The sequence below is a fragment of the Coffea arabica genome, chromosome 10e (genome assembly GCF_036785885.1).
Source record: "Coffea arabica cultivar ET-39 chromosome 10e, Coffea Arabica ET-39 HiFi, whole genome shotgun sequence".
Classification (NCBI taxonomy): domain Eukaryota; kingdom Viridiplantae; phylum Streptophyta; class Magnoliopsida; order Gentianales; family Rubiaceae; genus Coffea; species Coffea arabica.
In genome coordinates this window covers 5,654,633-5,671,784 of record NC_092328.1, presented here as the reverse complement: position 1 = coordinate 5,671,784, position 17,152 = coordinate 5,654,633, and the positions used below count along the sequence as shown (strand labels likewise).

General features: G+C 35.0%; 2 protein-coding genes across 3 annotated transcripts; one reads left to right on the top strand and one right to left on the bottom strand.

Annotated features, from left to right (window-relative positions):
- Positions 1-6,260: 6,260 nt before the first annotated feature.
- LOC113712654 (RING-H2 finger protein ATL54-like) lies at positions 6,261-8,395 on the top strand. Of its 2 annotated transcripts, none has more exons than XM_027236153.2 (2): positions 6,261-7,852; positions 8,103-8,395. In XM_027236153.2, the coding sequence occupies exon 1, from the start codon at positions 6,510-6,512 to the stop codon at positions 7,695-7,697; it is 1,188 nt and encodes a 395-aa protein (XP_027091954.1). In that variant the 5' UTR covers positions 6,261-6,509; the 3' UTR covers positions 7,698-7,852; positions 8,103-8,395. The 2 variants fall into 2 exon arrangements, with proteins under 2 accessions (XP_027091954.1, XP_071923743.1); XM_072067642.1 differs by having other exon boundaries at positions 8,064-8,395.
- Positions 8,396-14,200: 5,805 nt separating this feature from the next.
- On the bottom strand, positions 14,201-16,643 carry LOC113711878 (transcription factor bHLH94-like). The gene is made up of 3 exons (XM_027235108.2): positions 15,800-16,643; positions 14,880-15,341; positions 14,201-14,676 (listed from the first exon to the last, which is right to left on the bottom strand). The coding sequence occupies exons 1-3, from the start codon at positions 16,307-16,309 to the stop codon at positions 14,587-14,589; spliced, it is 1,062 nt and encodes a 353-aa protein (XP_027090909.1). The 5' UTR covers positions 16,310-16,643; the 3' UTR covers positions 14,201-14,586.
- Positions 16,644-17,152: the final 509 nt, after the last annotated feature.

The following is a 17,152-nucleotide window of genomic DNA, read 5'->3' as shown; positions in this document are numbered from 1 at the left end:
AGTCATGGGCTCTGTAAATAAATCATATCTTTTTATAATATGTCTCCATTTATAGTTGGACACAAAGAAATTAGATGAAAACAATTCGTAGCTACTCTAAAGTAGGGGTGCAAACGAGTCGAGGTCGAGTCCAGTTTTGGCTAATCGAACCGAGCTCGAGTTAATTTTATGAAGCTCGAGCTCGACGAGCTCAAAATATCAAGCTCGAGCTTAAAAAATAAAAAAATAATAAATATTATTTTATTTTTAAAAAATAAAAAATAAATATTTATTTTAAAAAATGAATAAAACAATAATATTTTAACAAATAATAAAATATTAGGGATATATATGTAATTTTACTATTAAAATAAAAAATAAAAAATAAATATATAATTGAGCTCGCGAGCCAACGAGCTTAATGTTTTTGAGCTCGAGCTCGAACTCGAGATCGACTTAATTAGCTCGAGCTCGACTCGAACTCGATATTGACGAGCTCGAGTCGAGCTCGTATTCGAGCCGCTCGCGATCGGCTCGCGAGCGGCTCGATTCGCGAAACACCCCTGCTCCAAAAATCTGATTTTTGATAAGTATACTATCCACATTGAAATACACATAATTAATTTTCAAAAATTTTGAAAGTCAAACAGAATTATATTTCTTGGAATAATCAAGACAAGTTGCCTCAGGCATCATTGCTCATGGTTGAAAGGACAAATTTGAAATAGGGACGTCATTATTTTGGATCTCCTTTTTTTAAAAAAAAAAAAAAAAATCAAGCCAGTGTTGGATTGAAATCAATGAGAAACACATGGTGTCCGGAAGGTAAATCAGCACACCTAGAAAAGCAGAAAATCAACCCTAACGAAGATTTATTTATTTATTTATTTAAGGTATAGGATTGAACGCTAGAAGGATATTAAACGAAAAATGAACTAAAGAATTTTGGTCAAGTAAATTAAGCATACATTCAGATGGATTAAGTATAAAATGTGTATGTGATATGATCTTTTAATATCTTAGTAGTTTCATATTTTTTTAACTAGAGATATAAATGAATTTACTCAAGTCAAATGCTTTAGAGTTCAAACTTATTTGTTAATTTTAACGAATTTGGAATTATATTCAAACCTGGTTTGTTTATCTATCGAGCTAAAAGCTTGAATATTTTTGGGAAAAATCTCAAATATTATGCTCCTTGAGTCAAGTCAAAGGCAAGTATAAAATTTTTTTTGAATGCAAAATATTTGTTCATGTTTAATTTGATTAATTGGTGAACTAAATTTGAACAAACTCTACGCGAGTTGAACTCGATTTGGTCTTTTTGGTTCAATTTTTAGCTCTACCTTTAATGGTTTAAAGAGGGGGGGGGGGGGGGGGGGGAAGGGAGGGGAAGGGCACAACAAAGTACAGCATTAAAATTGGTTGTGCTTGTCAACATATAGTTTTGCAATGGCAAAAGTTAAAATTTTGCTTCCTATAGTTGGAAAACGTATTCAAATACATAAAAAAAATTGGAAACCAAATCACTGCCGTTCGTCGAATCATGCTATCATTTGTATTCAAATTCCATTGTTCACTAATTATTGTGCGAAAAATCAGATTACTAAGACTAAACAATTTCGTTGTACTTGCCCACAAATTCTTTAACTAAAGTAAATGATTAGAACCTGCAATCCTCTATTCAATCCTAGAAAATTTGACACGAAGGAACAATTTTTTCTTTTCTCCATTTTTTTCTTTCAATAAAGTATAAGAAATGCTGCTTTCTTATAAATTTTATAAGTAGGAAAATATAAGGGTAGTATTAGAATAAATGTTTTATCTTTCTTGTGTTTCCTCCAAAATGGGTTAAAATATTACAAGAAATATCAATTCAAGAGAGGTAAGTGTAATTTTAAAAACCTCAGAAGAGCTAGTGATATTATAAGAAACCTCAGGGGAGGTTTCTGAAATTATCCCTGAAATTAATCCATAAAGTTGAAAGGTTGAAAGGTTTATGGGGTAATAATCCTATACTGTTCAAAGTAATCGTTTCATAATCTCTTAATTCACCATTAAGCACATTGACTAATTGAGAGTTCTAAAAATTCAGATAATTGGAAACTTTAGCAATTTCAATAACTGCAACAATAGCAACATAACGAGGATTGAGATATTATACATGACTGAGACTTCAATATTTATTTTCTCTTTTTTTTTTTGAGAAAAATCAATGTAGTAAATAGTAGTAATACTTTTGTTTTCTTTTCTCTTGGTTGGCAGGATAGGGTTGAAAGTGTATTTTTGAATTAGCTATATCATTAATTATTGCCTTGAAAGCAATGAAATACACGTGATCCGGAGGAGGAAGATCGATTATATATATTGACAAAAATTGTAGCACTTGGTTTTCTTTTGTCTAAATGTTTTTGTTTTTTAAAATAAGAAAGGTGGGAGGAGATCAACACATACTAAGAATTCATTTACCCCAATTAAGGATTGAATACTGGAAGAACCCTATGTGTGAAATAACATAGTTGGTAGCTTGATTCTTTCCCCCAAATCTGTAATATTTTTACATTATTCCTACTCTAACTTACTTTATCACTCAAAATTTCAGTAACATTTAGAATTAACTTTTTACGCACTGACAGTGCAATGATTTTTTTTTTTTTTTACACTAAAAGCTAGCTATAGATGTACACTACATCTACATGATTTAGATTTTAAAGCTAAATTCATATTATTAAGCATGACCTAAATTTGTTAGTATGCAAAAAATTTTACACTTACGGTGTATAAAAAAAACTTACTATAAGGTTTAACAAATTTTAGTTTGATGATATGAGAAGGTATATATCAAAATAGATTAGAAACTTGTGCAAGAATCACAAGATGTGCATTTTATCATTTAATTGGCGCACCCACTAGGTTTCACGTATTTTCAATGCCCCAAAAAGTGCACAAAAATATTTAAATAATTATGCTGCATTTCTCGCAATTCTTGAAATATAGGAATATATTTTCGTCAAAACAATGCATGAATATGTCTTCTCCACAGAGTGTAGTAGGCTTGGTCCAGCTATATTGTGGCCCAAGAAAGGACATACTTAGACCCGTCCAGTGGGTCGTTAAGCATATAGCAGAAGGTTACTGTATTGACTCACGGAGAACTATTGGGCTTGGGCTGAGTTTCATTTCAGAGCGAGTGAGCAGCTCGAGGCCTACTTCATATATATATATATACACACACACACACGCACACACACATGTATATTGCCTTTTTTGGTCAGGAAAAGCATTTTGAAAATTGAGAAAATTTATTTTTGCATCCAAAAATTTGTTTTTTTTTCCCCTTTAAATCTTTAATTCTCTGACTATATGTTTACACTAAAAAGTGACTTCTCCCCATTATACATTGTAAGATAAGATGTTTAACTTGTTATATATAGAAGAGAAAACTGGTCATTTCTCTTGCTAATTATTTGAGTAATGAATTTTTCTGAGTATCAGACTTAGATGCCAATTTGAGTATCCCCTACCTCTTATCCGAAAAACAAGCAAGTGAAAAAAAAAAATGAAGTAGTAATACATATTTTTAGATACATACGTCCAAAATAGATGGGTGATAGCAAATTGGATTCCTCGGTAAGGTAATGTCTCAATCCATATACTTTTTTTTTTTTTTTTGTCAGTTACGATTCATTTGTATAACCTACTTAGAGCTGGCAATTTGTCCCAAGTCCCAATGGGCTACCCATGCCCAAAGGAACTTTGGGCGGGATGGGTATTATAATTTGGTATTGGGTTTAAGTTGGGACACATCCCAACTATACCCATTAATGAATGGGAAAGGATGGGAAATACTTGGGTACCCATTGGGCTCAAATGGCAAGGGCTCCGTTTGGATTAGCTGTTTTTTGTAGGTGTTTTTGAAATATTTTATTGTAGCCGTGTATATGAAAAATTTTTACTATAAAATTTTTTTGAAATATTTGATATACTAATATGGATGGAATGTTTCTTGAGTTATTGTATATTACTGTAACATTGTATTTGAAAAACTTATTTTTTGAAAAAATAGTCAATCCAAACGGAGTCTTAGATTCAAAAATTATCTTTAACAATTTTTATAGTCATACCAGCGAATATAATCTAGTAATCTTCTTAGTCATTATCCACAAGAATTTCCAGCATTTCAGTTAGTTTAGACCTGTCATCCTTGGACAATGATGAGGATAAATATTCAACATCCTAAGGACCTTGGCCATCTTGATATATGTTGGAATATGGCTGTATATCTATCTTTTCCTTTATTTGTTAATCCAATTTTTGGTGGGAATCTTGAGTATAAAGCACTTGCATGTTTATTTAATAAAACTAAAAGAAATTTAATAAATCAAAAATATTAAAATTATATAAAAAATAAAAAATGAATTAAAGGAAAAAAAATATGTAGAAAATGAATTTGGGTATTGGGCGGGATGAATCTAAACCCATCCCAAAATGATCCCGCCCAAGTTAGTCCCAAAACACATATGGGTAAGGTTGGACCCAAACCCATATGACTCGGTTCCATCTCAAACCCAAGCAAATCCCGCCCATCCCGCCCATTTTGCCACCTTTACCTACTCTATTCTAATCTAGAAGGAGGGGAGCCTAAAGAGGCTGTCTCAATCCATATACGAAACGTCCATTGATGCATTAACGTTGTAGGTGAACAAACACCGTCTATAGGATAGATCAAGCGAAATTTGGATAATCATTGAAGATACAAAGTCCATTCCGACGACGGCCACCGACTGACCATTTCGTGACATATACACATATTTTTTTGTGGGTTGTGTCATGTGTGTGTGGGGGAAGGGAAGGGAAGGGAAGGGAAGGGAAGGGATCGTGACATATAATTCACCGCCTGATTAGGCTCACTAACTTTTTGATTTTCACCAACCAAACAAATTGTTGCGTAAAATCTACATCTGATGTGGACTTATCACCAAACAGGCAAACATCATGAAAGTTGAAAGGGCTGTCTCACTGTTCAATACTCAATACCCACCTTAATCACTCCTCCTGAGTCCTGACCTCTCCACATCGAACAACAACTACGTAACAAATGACCCCAAAAAAAAAAAACTAGGAAAAAAGGACTGTTATTGCATAAATCCCATGAAAGTTCAGAGCAGCATCCATGAGTATAACACTAATAACAGTTGGCTCAAAAGATAAAATTTATACACATTGTGCACATATTGAAATTAAGCTTTGCTCCTAACAATCCTTTTGTTTGTATGTAGTCAGTAGGCAGTAGTCAGTCAGTTTGTAAGAGCCACTCATATTTTTTTTGGATTAATTTTTTATACACTGACAATGCATATACTTTTACTATTAAATGCATGACACATAATTCAAATTTAAATGCGAAAGTTAAATTTTGCATATATGTCGTATATTCAACCGTGATAGTGTATACATCGTCAGTGTATATAAAATTTATTTTAATTTTTTTTCATGTGTACATGTAGCTGTTTTCTTTGCACCAACATCATACATAGACTTGACTTGGCGAGTGGTTTATTATTATTATTATGCGTGGAGAAAGGGGAGACAGTCAGACAGGGTGAGCAGGTGATAATTTTCAGAGGTTCGTTAGTATATTGTGCTACGTAGAGTTGCAAACGAATCGAGCCACTCATGAGCAGGATTGAGCTCGAGTCGAAATCGAGCTCAAAATATTAAGCTCGTCGAGTATATATATATTTTTATTTTTTATTTTTTTATTTTAAGTATATATATTTTATATTTTTTTAATTTTAATAGTAAAATTACATATATATCCTTAATATTTTATTATTTATTAAGAAAAAATATTATTTTATAAAAAAAAATAATTATTTTTTAATTTTTTTCGAGTTTGAGCTCGAACTTCAAATTGTCAACTCGTCGAGCTTGAACTCCAGTTCGAGTTTAATGAAATTATGTCGAGTCTCGACTCGATTAGGTCAAAACTCGACTCGATTCGGCTCGTTTGGAGCCTCAGTGCTATGATTGAGGCCATGACTTCTTGTGAGAATATTGGAAAAATAATTAAAGGCCAGAACCGTGCTATGTTTTGCACGATGGCAGGTTGGTAGTTGGTAGTAGTGATTTTCTGTGGCTAACAATTTGAGCTGCAGAATTTCCAATTTGACCAGAGACTTCATTCTAAACAATAAAAAAAAAAAAAAAAAGAAAGAAAGGAAAATGACGAGAGAGCCGTCATCAGTTGATGAATAATACAATTAACTCAAACACAGAAAAGTCTTCCACCAGAACTTGAAAACAGATTAGCATATTATTTTCTTCACCTATGAACACAACGTGGCAGCTACAGTACGAAGTCCGGAGTTTCTTTAGTCTAAAACACTGCCTCGTTTCAACGCTAATGCAACCAAATTTCCTCTTCATTGTTCAAGAAAATCAACTGACCAAAACAATAATAATATTCCTCGTCTCCCTCAGTCCCTTCCTATCTTCTACCCTGATTTCTTCCCCCACACAGCACTGATATGAGGCACAGAAAATTACATCCATTTACGAAAGGTAACGACACCATTTCTTGTCCAGAGATTTGCGGTTCAACATGCCAGGAGGGTTGCTATCCTTATACAACAAACTCAATGCCTCCTCCGGCAACGGTGCCACCACCAATAGCTCACAATTCGTCAGCTAAACAAGGCCATCACGTTTCCCCTCTTGTCATAGTCTTAGGAACGTCGTTTGCTAGCTGCTTCCTTCTTGTCTGCTACTATTTTATAGTGGTCAAGTATTTCTTGGCATGTAATCGTTCTAGGCCGCGGCAACAGCAGCGAGGAGCTGCTGATGAAGAGTTCCTGGATGAAAATCGTGGCCCGGGCATTGATCATCCCATTTGGTACATAAACACGATTGGTCTACAGCCATCAGTTATTGAAGCTATCACGATTTTCAGGTACAAGAAAGGTGATAACTTCATCGAAGGGACTGAGTGCTCGGTTTGTTTGAATGAGTTTCGAGATGATGAAACTCTTAGGTTGTTACCAAAATGTAGCCATGCCTTTCACGTTTCTTGCATCGATGCCTGGTTGAGGTCTCACACAAATTGTCCCGTTTGTCGTGCTGGTATTGTTTCCAGTGCCGCAGCTACTCCTGTGGTGGCTTCAGTTGGGATTAATTCTCATAACATGCGCCCGGGTGAAGCTTCCCAGGTGGAGAATCCGGAAGATGATGAAGAATTGAGTACTAATCATGCAAGGGAAAATGAATTTCGTGAAAACGGGGGAGGTCCTACAGGGGAAATCACTGAATTTCCAGAGGTTCATCAGGATGGACGGGTTGTGGAAGCTGCAAAATTTTGGGTAACTGATGATTCACACGATAAATCGATGATGGAGGGAGGGAAATTTGAGATGCAACCAATGAGAAGGTCTGTTTCAGTGGATTCTTTGTTGGCTGCAAATATCAATGGTGCTGTTGCTAACATGCGGTTGGCTGAATTTGAGGATACCCCAGTGGATCAAGATGTTGAGGCAGACCATGTTTCCGGAGAGAACGTCGTCGGTGAAAATTCTAGGACGCCTAGGATTAGCAATGGGAGTTCTTCAATTACACAATTTCTGCATATGGGACCTGTTAGGATGAAGAGATCGTTTTCATATGCTGGGAGGTCATTTTTATCCAGGCAAAGTTCAAGAACCAACTCATCACTTCCCTTGTGAAGATGGCATATTCCTGAAGAATTTTGGCTCAATGCAAAACAGAGTGATGATACCCATTGGCTTGTAACACTAGCAAGAAAAGTACCGTACGAGAGCTGTTTACAATTTCGCCAATTTCAAGCTGCGGAAAAAGTTATTCCAAATTATACCAAGAGGTAAATGCAGAAGTGTAATATGCATCACGAAAGGGACGGGGACAGTCTAGGTCTGAAATTCATTTGACTCTGTCAAGATATCCAGTCAACTAGCAATTGGATTTACCAATTGATACGGTTCTAAAATTGCTTGTAAATTGTTGAAGATTTTTTGAATTAGCCATCTTCTTCTATTTTGTTGCAATCATTTCAAATTTCTATGTGCATACAGGGTGGATAACATCATATGTTCTTCGAACTTGGCTTTCAGGTGCTAATAGCCCATCACCTTCTTGCGTGGAGGAAATCCAATTTGCAATTCATTTCCTTCCTGCGATGTATTGGCAAGAATGCTGATGAACGATTAGGCTCAACTCTACCTGCAAGATAATCAACAATGGTCTTGCCACCATCACCATTTAATCATACTTTGATCGATGCATTCTAATACCGCGAATATCCCACCTCTTACTAGTCTCAATCATTGGTGTGTGATTGCGAGTAAAAAAAATTATGCACCTTCTCTATTTAATTTTCACAGTGCACTAACACGAATTCTTTTAATTTTTTTTTTCTTTACGTCATGATTATTAGGTGCAATCAGTGGTTGTGGTGTGATAAGATTTTTGTGTAGCAAATTGGTAAGAAAATTATTGAGATCTGAATTAGGAAGTTTGACTAGATTTAACTAAAGTTAAGACCATCATTAGCTATAATCGATTTCAACCCTTGGTATTTTATAAATACATGTGTCAACTGTCAAGCATCTAAATGTGGGGAGTATCTATAATCACTTTTGGATATCATACTCTCAAGTTAAATTCACCATTGCATGATGAAATTAATTTTTTAGACTCTTAAATTGTTTGAACTTTATTTTTTTTAATTTAAAGTATTACTATTATTAAGAAATAGAAATTAAGGGAATGATTCCTTAAAGGAACTATAGACTTTTCTCTAAATGTGCATTAAGGGAAATTGGGGAGAAACCCTACCGAAGAAGAGCTCACCCATGTAAAAGTGATGCATATCCCACACAAGACAATTTTACTATAGCATTGTATTTCAAATACTTACCATCATATGGATTAGGTGTTTTTGGAAATTTTTGCAAAATTTTACTATAACATTGTATTTTAAAAACTTATCACTACAGATAGTTCGTATATATCTAGTGTTTTTCGAGATATATTTTTAGGCGTTTTTGAAATTTAAAATTTTTTGAGATATTTTTAAAAATTTGTTAACTCTCCATTACCACTACCGCTCCCTCTTCTCTCCGTCTTCCTCTCTCCTCCATAGTCACCATTGCCCCTCCCTCTTTTTCCTTTCTCCTCCAGTTGTAAGGGGAGTTGCCAAGGAAGAGGAAGAGAGGTAAAGGAAGGAGGGAAGAGAAGAAAGAAGGGGAAGGAAGAAAAAGGAAGAGAGAGGAGGAGAAAAAAGGGAGGAGGAGGAGAAGGAAGGGAAAAGGGACGGTGGTGGTATGCAAAGGAGCAAGGAGGGTAGGAGGGGCAATGACAGTGAGTGGTGGTGTGTGGTAGGTGGAAGGAGAAAGTAAGTGGTAGGAATTGCTATATTTATTATTTTTTTTATTTCTGTGATTTTGTATATTTGAATTATTTTTGGAGTATTTTAGAGTGCCTCGCTGTATCAATGATGGACCAAATATTTTTCCATTGAAGATTGGACTCAAGCGTAGAGGGCATTTAATGATTGCTTGAAGTTTGGGCCTATGAAAGTGAGAGAATTCAGAGGGTTTTTGCATTGTAGAAGCACAAGAGAGAGTGGGTGACAGAAAATCTTCGGCTTGGGCTGGCTGACGCCTTGGGTCCAAAAATAAGTGAAACGTCTAGGGGTCCAAATTAAATAAAGGCTTGCCATATGCATTCTTTATCTTTAGTGAAGAATACTAGTACCATTTTAAAGGTTGGAGCTGACAACGTTATTTTGCACAAGCAATAAGGGATTTATCTTTTCTAAATTGACAATGTATCCATTAATGGGTAAGGGTGTTCTATAGCCTATAATCAATAATTTGAACATAAAAAGTTTAGTTTTTCTCTACAAGACTAACATCCAATCACCATTCCAAATTTTTTATTTGGTAATGTGGATATTAATAATTGAATTTCAGAAGAATAGGTGATATCCAAAATTTTAAAATACAATTTTCTAATAGAGATTAGTTAGAATATTTAATGTGTAATTGGCATTGTAGAAGTTATTAATTACTTAATTAATACTCATTTAAGCTTTGTGTAAAAGCACGAAATCTAACTTATAACACTATTCACATATAGATCAATATGTAATATGATATATTGGTAGGTATGCAATATATGAAACGTGTGTTTTACTAAAATGTGAAATTCGATAATTCGGTCGGTAATTGAGAATTTGGAAATTAAAATTTCAATTTTTTGGAAATATGTTTTACCGATATTCAATCTAAATTGAGTCGGTCGGTTATTTAGTTTTTTGTTCTTTTTTCCCGAAGGACGACAATTAATTTCCATCTAAATTTAAAACACTAGTTCTTAAATGCAAAGACATATTTTTTAAAGTTAAATGAGACATCTTCACCTTATTTCTGACGGATTCCAACACATGAACATTAATGCCCTAGTTTATTCGATTCATGTCATTAGACTTGCCCCCATCTCTATAAATCATTTAAAAAGCCCCACAGCTTTAAAAGACCATTTGGCGAAGATTTGATATTTGGAGACAGACAGAGCCGATTGCCAACATTGTCCAACTCAAAGTGAAGAAAACCAAGAGAAAGCGTAATTTTCTTTTTTCTTTTCAACAATGCGTGAAAATCAACCAACTAATTTGGACATTCTGAACTCCATTGTCCGGACGATTGCTCAAGAGAAAGCGTTATCGATGATCAAAAGGTTTAAAAGATGGAATGAAGAGAGAAGGGAATAAAAATAAAATACTAGCCGGGCTGCCACTCTGTGGGGAAGAGTTCAGAGATTTGTCAGAAAGCATGATACCTTTTTAAGCCTTTTACGTACAACTTTAAGTCCTATCACTGGTCATCTTCATTAATCACATGAGCTCTATCTCCTAAAGCAGGATTGCTTTATTTGTAGTAATATAATATGATACAATGAATGCATGAGTAACTTACTTGGAAGATTTGTGGACTTTACTTCCTTACTCTGTTCGCATATGAAGCATTTATACGTGACAAGAACATACGAATAGTTGAAAAGTTATTTGCTTTTGCCGGAGAAAGACTCACTTGTTGGTAGCATCAAAATGAACTTTTTCTTAAAAGAAATTATTAGCGTTTGATTCTATAAGGTCAATGCAACTACCCAGATGTACAAGAGCATCATCTTATACAACCTTGGATTAATCTTTCCTGCAGCATAATCTTCCTCCAAATTTTAAATTATAACTTTTGCACATGTTACATGCATCGTGTAAAAAAAATTCTTAGATTGACCGTGCTGTAAAGATTAATCTAATTATATTTATAAATTTAAGATGGGTTTGGTTTTGTTAGAAAAAATTCTTCTACTATATTACTTCTTATTTTTCTTAAAAAAAAAAAAATTGGGATCTATAATCGCCTGTTGAGAAATAAAACTGAGCTATGTTTAGGAAGAATGAACTTTCATGGCTGGTAGCCGAGTAGATTCTTGTGATCGATGCCGTGGAGAAGCACGAGAAAGAACTCATGAGACCGGTGATGTTGTTCCTCGCTTGGTTTTACATCAACCTGTTCAGAGGGTCAATCCCCTTATGATTGTTTGTGTGGTAAACAAATATGATGATAGTGTTCTCCCGTGTGCATTCTCTGTTCCCAACATTCATCGCTCCTGAGTTATCATTAGTACCTGATTTTACCTCTGATTCTCTAATGTGGTAATTAAAACAGAAAGAAAAGGAATGAGAGATTGAACCATCAATGTCAACATGTCCCAAAGAATATTTCATTTTGTACCAAAATTTGCTTAGCTATTTGAGAAGAAGGTAAGTATTTTGAAACTTAATTAGGAACACATCCCATTAAAATTCTAGACTTTCATATTAAAAATTACTATAACAACGAAATTCAGTCTAGTTGATAAGATGTTTGCCGACAGGTAGTAGCTAGGGAGATCACTATTGTTTTTGTTTTTTTTAAGGAAATAAAAAAAGAAAATAGCCATAATATCTTCTGTTTGGATTGAGGTATTCAAGTCTTGATAAATGTACTGATCAAGTACTAGCTGGTCGTCCTAAGATTTGGAGAAATTGACTCAAAACAGATCTAATCTATCATGAGAGTGCTAAATTTGCAACACTTGGGAGTCATTTGAATATGCTTTAAGCAGTGGAGTTCAGATTCTTTATCGCCTTTTCCAGTCTGCCAGAATGAGTGCATCCCTTTACATCTTCAGAAAGAAAAAATGTCAGCAAGAAGAATTCTAATAGCAGTCATCATCCAAATAAAGAAAAACCATGCATCACGGCCAGTCTGAACCCAAATCAAATGCTTTACGTTTCTTTCCCTTTTCAATTTTCCAAAGGAAACTCAAATCATTTGGCCAAAGAGGAAAAAGAATGTAAAACGTCAACATGATATGATGAGCAATAATAATGACAGTTTTAGTCAGTGTTAATTGCTGGGAGGGAGACGGCTGAAGGTAGCTAGAATTTTCCCTGCATCTCCTACCTGCTGATCAGGCCGTCAGCATCTGCATAGCATCATTGTTTATTCTGTGTACAATGTGAACGGATGCACGCTCGTCAACGTGGGGCTTTAACCCATTGCAAAGGAGACAAAGAGATGGCGAATCTAACACCTCATGAATCAAAGACAGAATCATGCCTACGGATACTAACAAAACTATCTAAAACACCCTTCATAGAGAACTAATTTCATGACAATTATATCTCCAAACTAATGGGTCCTTAGGTAGGTTTTTTTTTTTTTTTTTTTTTTTTTGGGTTACAAAGTTAGGTTTAAAATAGTCACAATATCAGCTTAGAGAATGATCTCCATTAACAATTTCCAACTTGTCGCTCGATCTCCATTAACCACTTCATAGAATAACAATTTCCAATCGGAGGATATATTATAATTCAATGAAATACAACTAGGTACGCAGAACATTTGATATCTCAATAAAATGTCATGTTGAGTCTCACGATTATGGTTTTGTTCTCGGTTGTTTAGATTTTATAATATCTAATTATAAAAATTGATTATGGAGAGTAATTAGAATCAGCGAAAAACTTTTCTTTTTGGATGGTTATAGATTTTTAGCTTTTTTGACCATTAAAAAAAATCTATAACTAGAGTATAAAAAGCAATCGAGAACATCACAAAAATTGATTATCTAAAATCAGAATATATAATCAGTTAAGATAATCAACCAAGAACAAGTATTATATGTTTAATTAACTTTATAAGATTTCTGCTTTGATCTACCTAGCTTGGAATGGTTTCACTTGTTCATCAACTGAATTTTTTCCCTTATATATCTTTGTCTTCTTCTTTCTTTTTTTTTTGAAGGAAAGTAGTACTACTTTAGTTTACTCTGAAATACGTTCAGTTTCTTAATTCATTCGCGGTGCTTGACTTGTTTGATGGGAACAATAGCAGAAAGAGAACTAGTTTGTGGCCCTCTAAATATTTCTATTAAGCCAATTTCTTTTCAGGAAAGTTGGGAGAGTACTTGTACATTGTCATCTAATAGCCAAACAGATGCGGTCGGCTTCTTTATTTTAACTGCTTCACGGTTCATATACATGTCTCAGCCCATTTATATTAGTATCTAATAATTTGTTACCAAATAGAAACTGTGTTGCTAATAATGAACCTCAAGAATAGCAAAAGGGAAAAAAAAATAAACAAATTAAAGGGAGACAAGCATTCGGTTTCTACCGTTAATTTTTGTTTTCAAAATCAAGAAATGATTTTTTTTGCGTGCCATAGACAAACCGCAGGGGAATTTACTATATTTTATCCTTAATTTTTGTTTCAAAATCAAGAAAGAAAGGAATAAAAAGAGAACATCAACGGCCCCCAAAAAAAAAAAAAAAAACAGAGAGAGAGAGAGAGAGAGAGAGAACATCAACATTTAACAGTGCATGACATGACATTCATTGTTCACCTACTTGAGAAAGATGAGAACGGTAAAAACTGGAAATTTGTATTTGAAAGAAGTCTTGTGGCTTTACTAGAATTTGGAAGGATTCAGGCGCTTTGTTGCAAATGATTTTCTTTTCTAAAATTTCAACGACAAGAATTTTGAACTCCTCCAGATTCATGTACGAGAATGTTCAACTTCCACTGTTCCAGTCATGGGACACCATTCTTGTAGGTCAAAAGAAAAAGGAAAAGAAAAGACAAAAAAAAAAATATTGGGACTTCAATCCACATCTAAAATTTTATTCATTTCAATCTTAAACTACAATTTTTTCTTCCCAGAAAGCCGTATGGAACAGAACAGGCACCACGGGATGAATGATCGGACGCCTGGAGGGCTAACAGAGAGTACTGCATGCACATGACAGAATATTTCGTCCCATTATAACCAACTAGCTAAGAGACACATCAATATTACAAAGACGTCCCCCCACTACCACCACAACCAGGAGAATTAGAAAATTATATATATATATAGATATAGATATTAAAAAGAGAAGTAAGTAATTAAGGTGGGGGAATGAAGCAAGAAACTAGAGGCCAGAATATCTCTTGGACAAAAATTCAACCCAACACATTAAAAAATTTCAGGGTTTCAGCTTCAAACAGCTCCTTCTTCAATTCTGCCCAGTAAGTGATTCACAGCATCAGCTATTTCATCTATTGTTGTTAGCTGGCACCCTTCCTCAAGCTGTTTATTTCAAGAGATTATAATAATTAGCCACAAATTGATTAGTACATTTTTTCCTCAAAAATGTTTAAATGGAAAGTTATCGTAGATAAGAAGCCAAAAAAAAAAAAAAAAAAAATTAAAGACGTGAAAATAGCCAGTGGGTTTGAATTAATGTATCTTTGTCAAGTATAAATAAATCATGAGTAAGAAAATGAACCAACCTTAACACTGATAGAGTAGAGAACCTTTTGGTCAAGTGTTGTTGTGACATTAAGGTGGAGAACAGTGAGCCAAAGCAACTGAAGCCCAGCGACTAGCTTCAAGAGCTGTCTTGGACGTCTCTTTGAAAGAATCTTGAGGTTGGCATGGCTTTCGGCCATTGTGACCTCGATGTCGGCTAGCGCTGACGGGTTCTGATCAGTTGCCGCCCTGCTAGGCTGTGGCTGATGATCACTTGTGGTGGTGGTCACTGGTGAATTGATGGTGTTAGAGTGAAGAGTAGTTGAAGATGAACGTGTTGAGTATTGTGGGAAGGTAAAGAAATCAGCAAAAAGTGGCGGTGACGTTCCATTTTCTTGTTCTTGTTGGCTATTTCTCCTCCTTTGTGCCTCTAGGGTTTGAAGATGCTGTTCAAGCTCCTTTACGAAATTAATTGCTCCTCCAATTATTGAGGCTTGGTCTCCCTGAAATAGGAATTTAAGAGGAAAAAGAAAAATTAAAGAAAGTTATGCTGCACTACTTACTGTAGTCCACATACTATGGCTTTGTGACTACTGAATCAGCTGTTTTATTTGAAAACAGATTGACAAGCCATATAGCACTAGTTTTTATGCATTCCGAAATGATAAGACAAACCGTTTAATTGCTTTTTTATCATGTCTCTTTCATGAAAACGATAATAAACATTGAACATGAAATTTTTTTTTTTTTTTTTGGGGTTATGTGACGCTTTTCACGGAAACAAAAAGAGTCCAATTATTTACCTGATGGGCTGCACATGTTTCTTTTAAAGACAATAACAGGATAAGGAATAGCAACATTCGTCCATAATTTAAGATTCGTTCTTCAAAAAGAAATTATTTTAAGTATCGATCATATTATTATTGGGCTGATTAGATTTTGAAGAATGAATTATTGTTACCCTTTGAACATAGGAAGGTGGCATCATGGATCGAATAACTGCAAGATAATCATTCATTTGTTTCCGTCGATTCCGCTCAACAGCAATGTGTGTCATCCTCTGATTCTCCAACTCTTCTTTGTTCTTGCAAGTTCTAGCGCGCCTTCTTTTTCTCTTGCCTGCAGCCGGGGTAGATGCAGACTCTGGTGGCTCTTCCATCGCAGGGGAGCCGCCTTCTAAAAGGAGTTGGTCAGCTGTGCAAGCCTCCGGTGAGGAATTCGGATCCCATTCCTTCACATTTTGCATCACAACTGATGAAGATGAAGACTCCCAATTCCCGTGTAAATTATGGTCCATGCCACTATCCAACATCTCTACAAAACCCTTTTCTTCTTGCAAGCCAAAGCCATAGCCATAGCCCCATCCACCATTTGCTCCTCCACCATTTGCTCCTCCTCCTCCCAACGTGTAAAATTCCTTGAAGAAGTAGCCAAATGAATCTTGCACATGAATTGCAGCATCAAGGGCCATTTTCTTTAATTTCCTTGGTTGCTGCTATTTTAGTTCCCTTGTGGCTTTCCTCTCAACTACTCTATTCTCTTCTCTCTCTCTCTCTCTCTTGCCACAAATAGACGAGCATGTTTGTGGAGAGGGTAGGAGTATGAGCATTAAGCAGCAAAAGTAGAATAAAGGGCCCAAGGAGAAAAATAGGAGGAGAAGAAGATTAAAGCTATAGTAATATGCTTACTACTAGCTTGACGAAAATTGACATCTTATTATATAGGAAGGTTCATGCATAAGACCAAGAAGGAGAAAGGCAAAAGCCCAAACAAATTAGGCTTTTATTCATTCCCATTCCCTTTGTGAGGAAAATGAATAATGGCTTTTGCATAAGCTCTTCTAGACAGAGAGAGAGATAGAGAGAGACCCTTAATCAAACAAGTAAAGTTACAGTGATTTACACGTGATCGACGTCGTAAGTTGGACTAGTCATAACTCATCAGAATTTTTATTTGTAAAGCCGAATATGGAGAATTCTCTTAGTACTACCATACCACGTACATAGCTTCATATATGCAGTTTCTCCTTTCTCGCCAATGCATACATAGATAGCACAGTAATAATGCTCATGACCCTTTAAAGATTCACAAACCAAGCTGTGGGGCCTTGTTGAATATAATACGTAACCTTTGAGTAAACAATCTTTTTTGCATATTATTCTTCTCTTAATACATGAAGCAACTGATCGATTTGGGCACTGTACTTTTCTTTCGAATTCACAATATTAATTCCTTAGTCTTAATATGTACAATTCGGACTACTGATATCGTGTTTTATATATGCATAGGTTAATTAGTATGTAGACATAAAAAT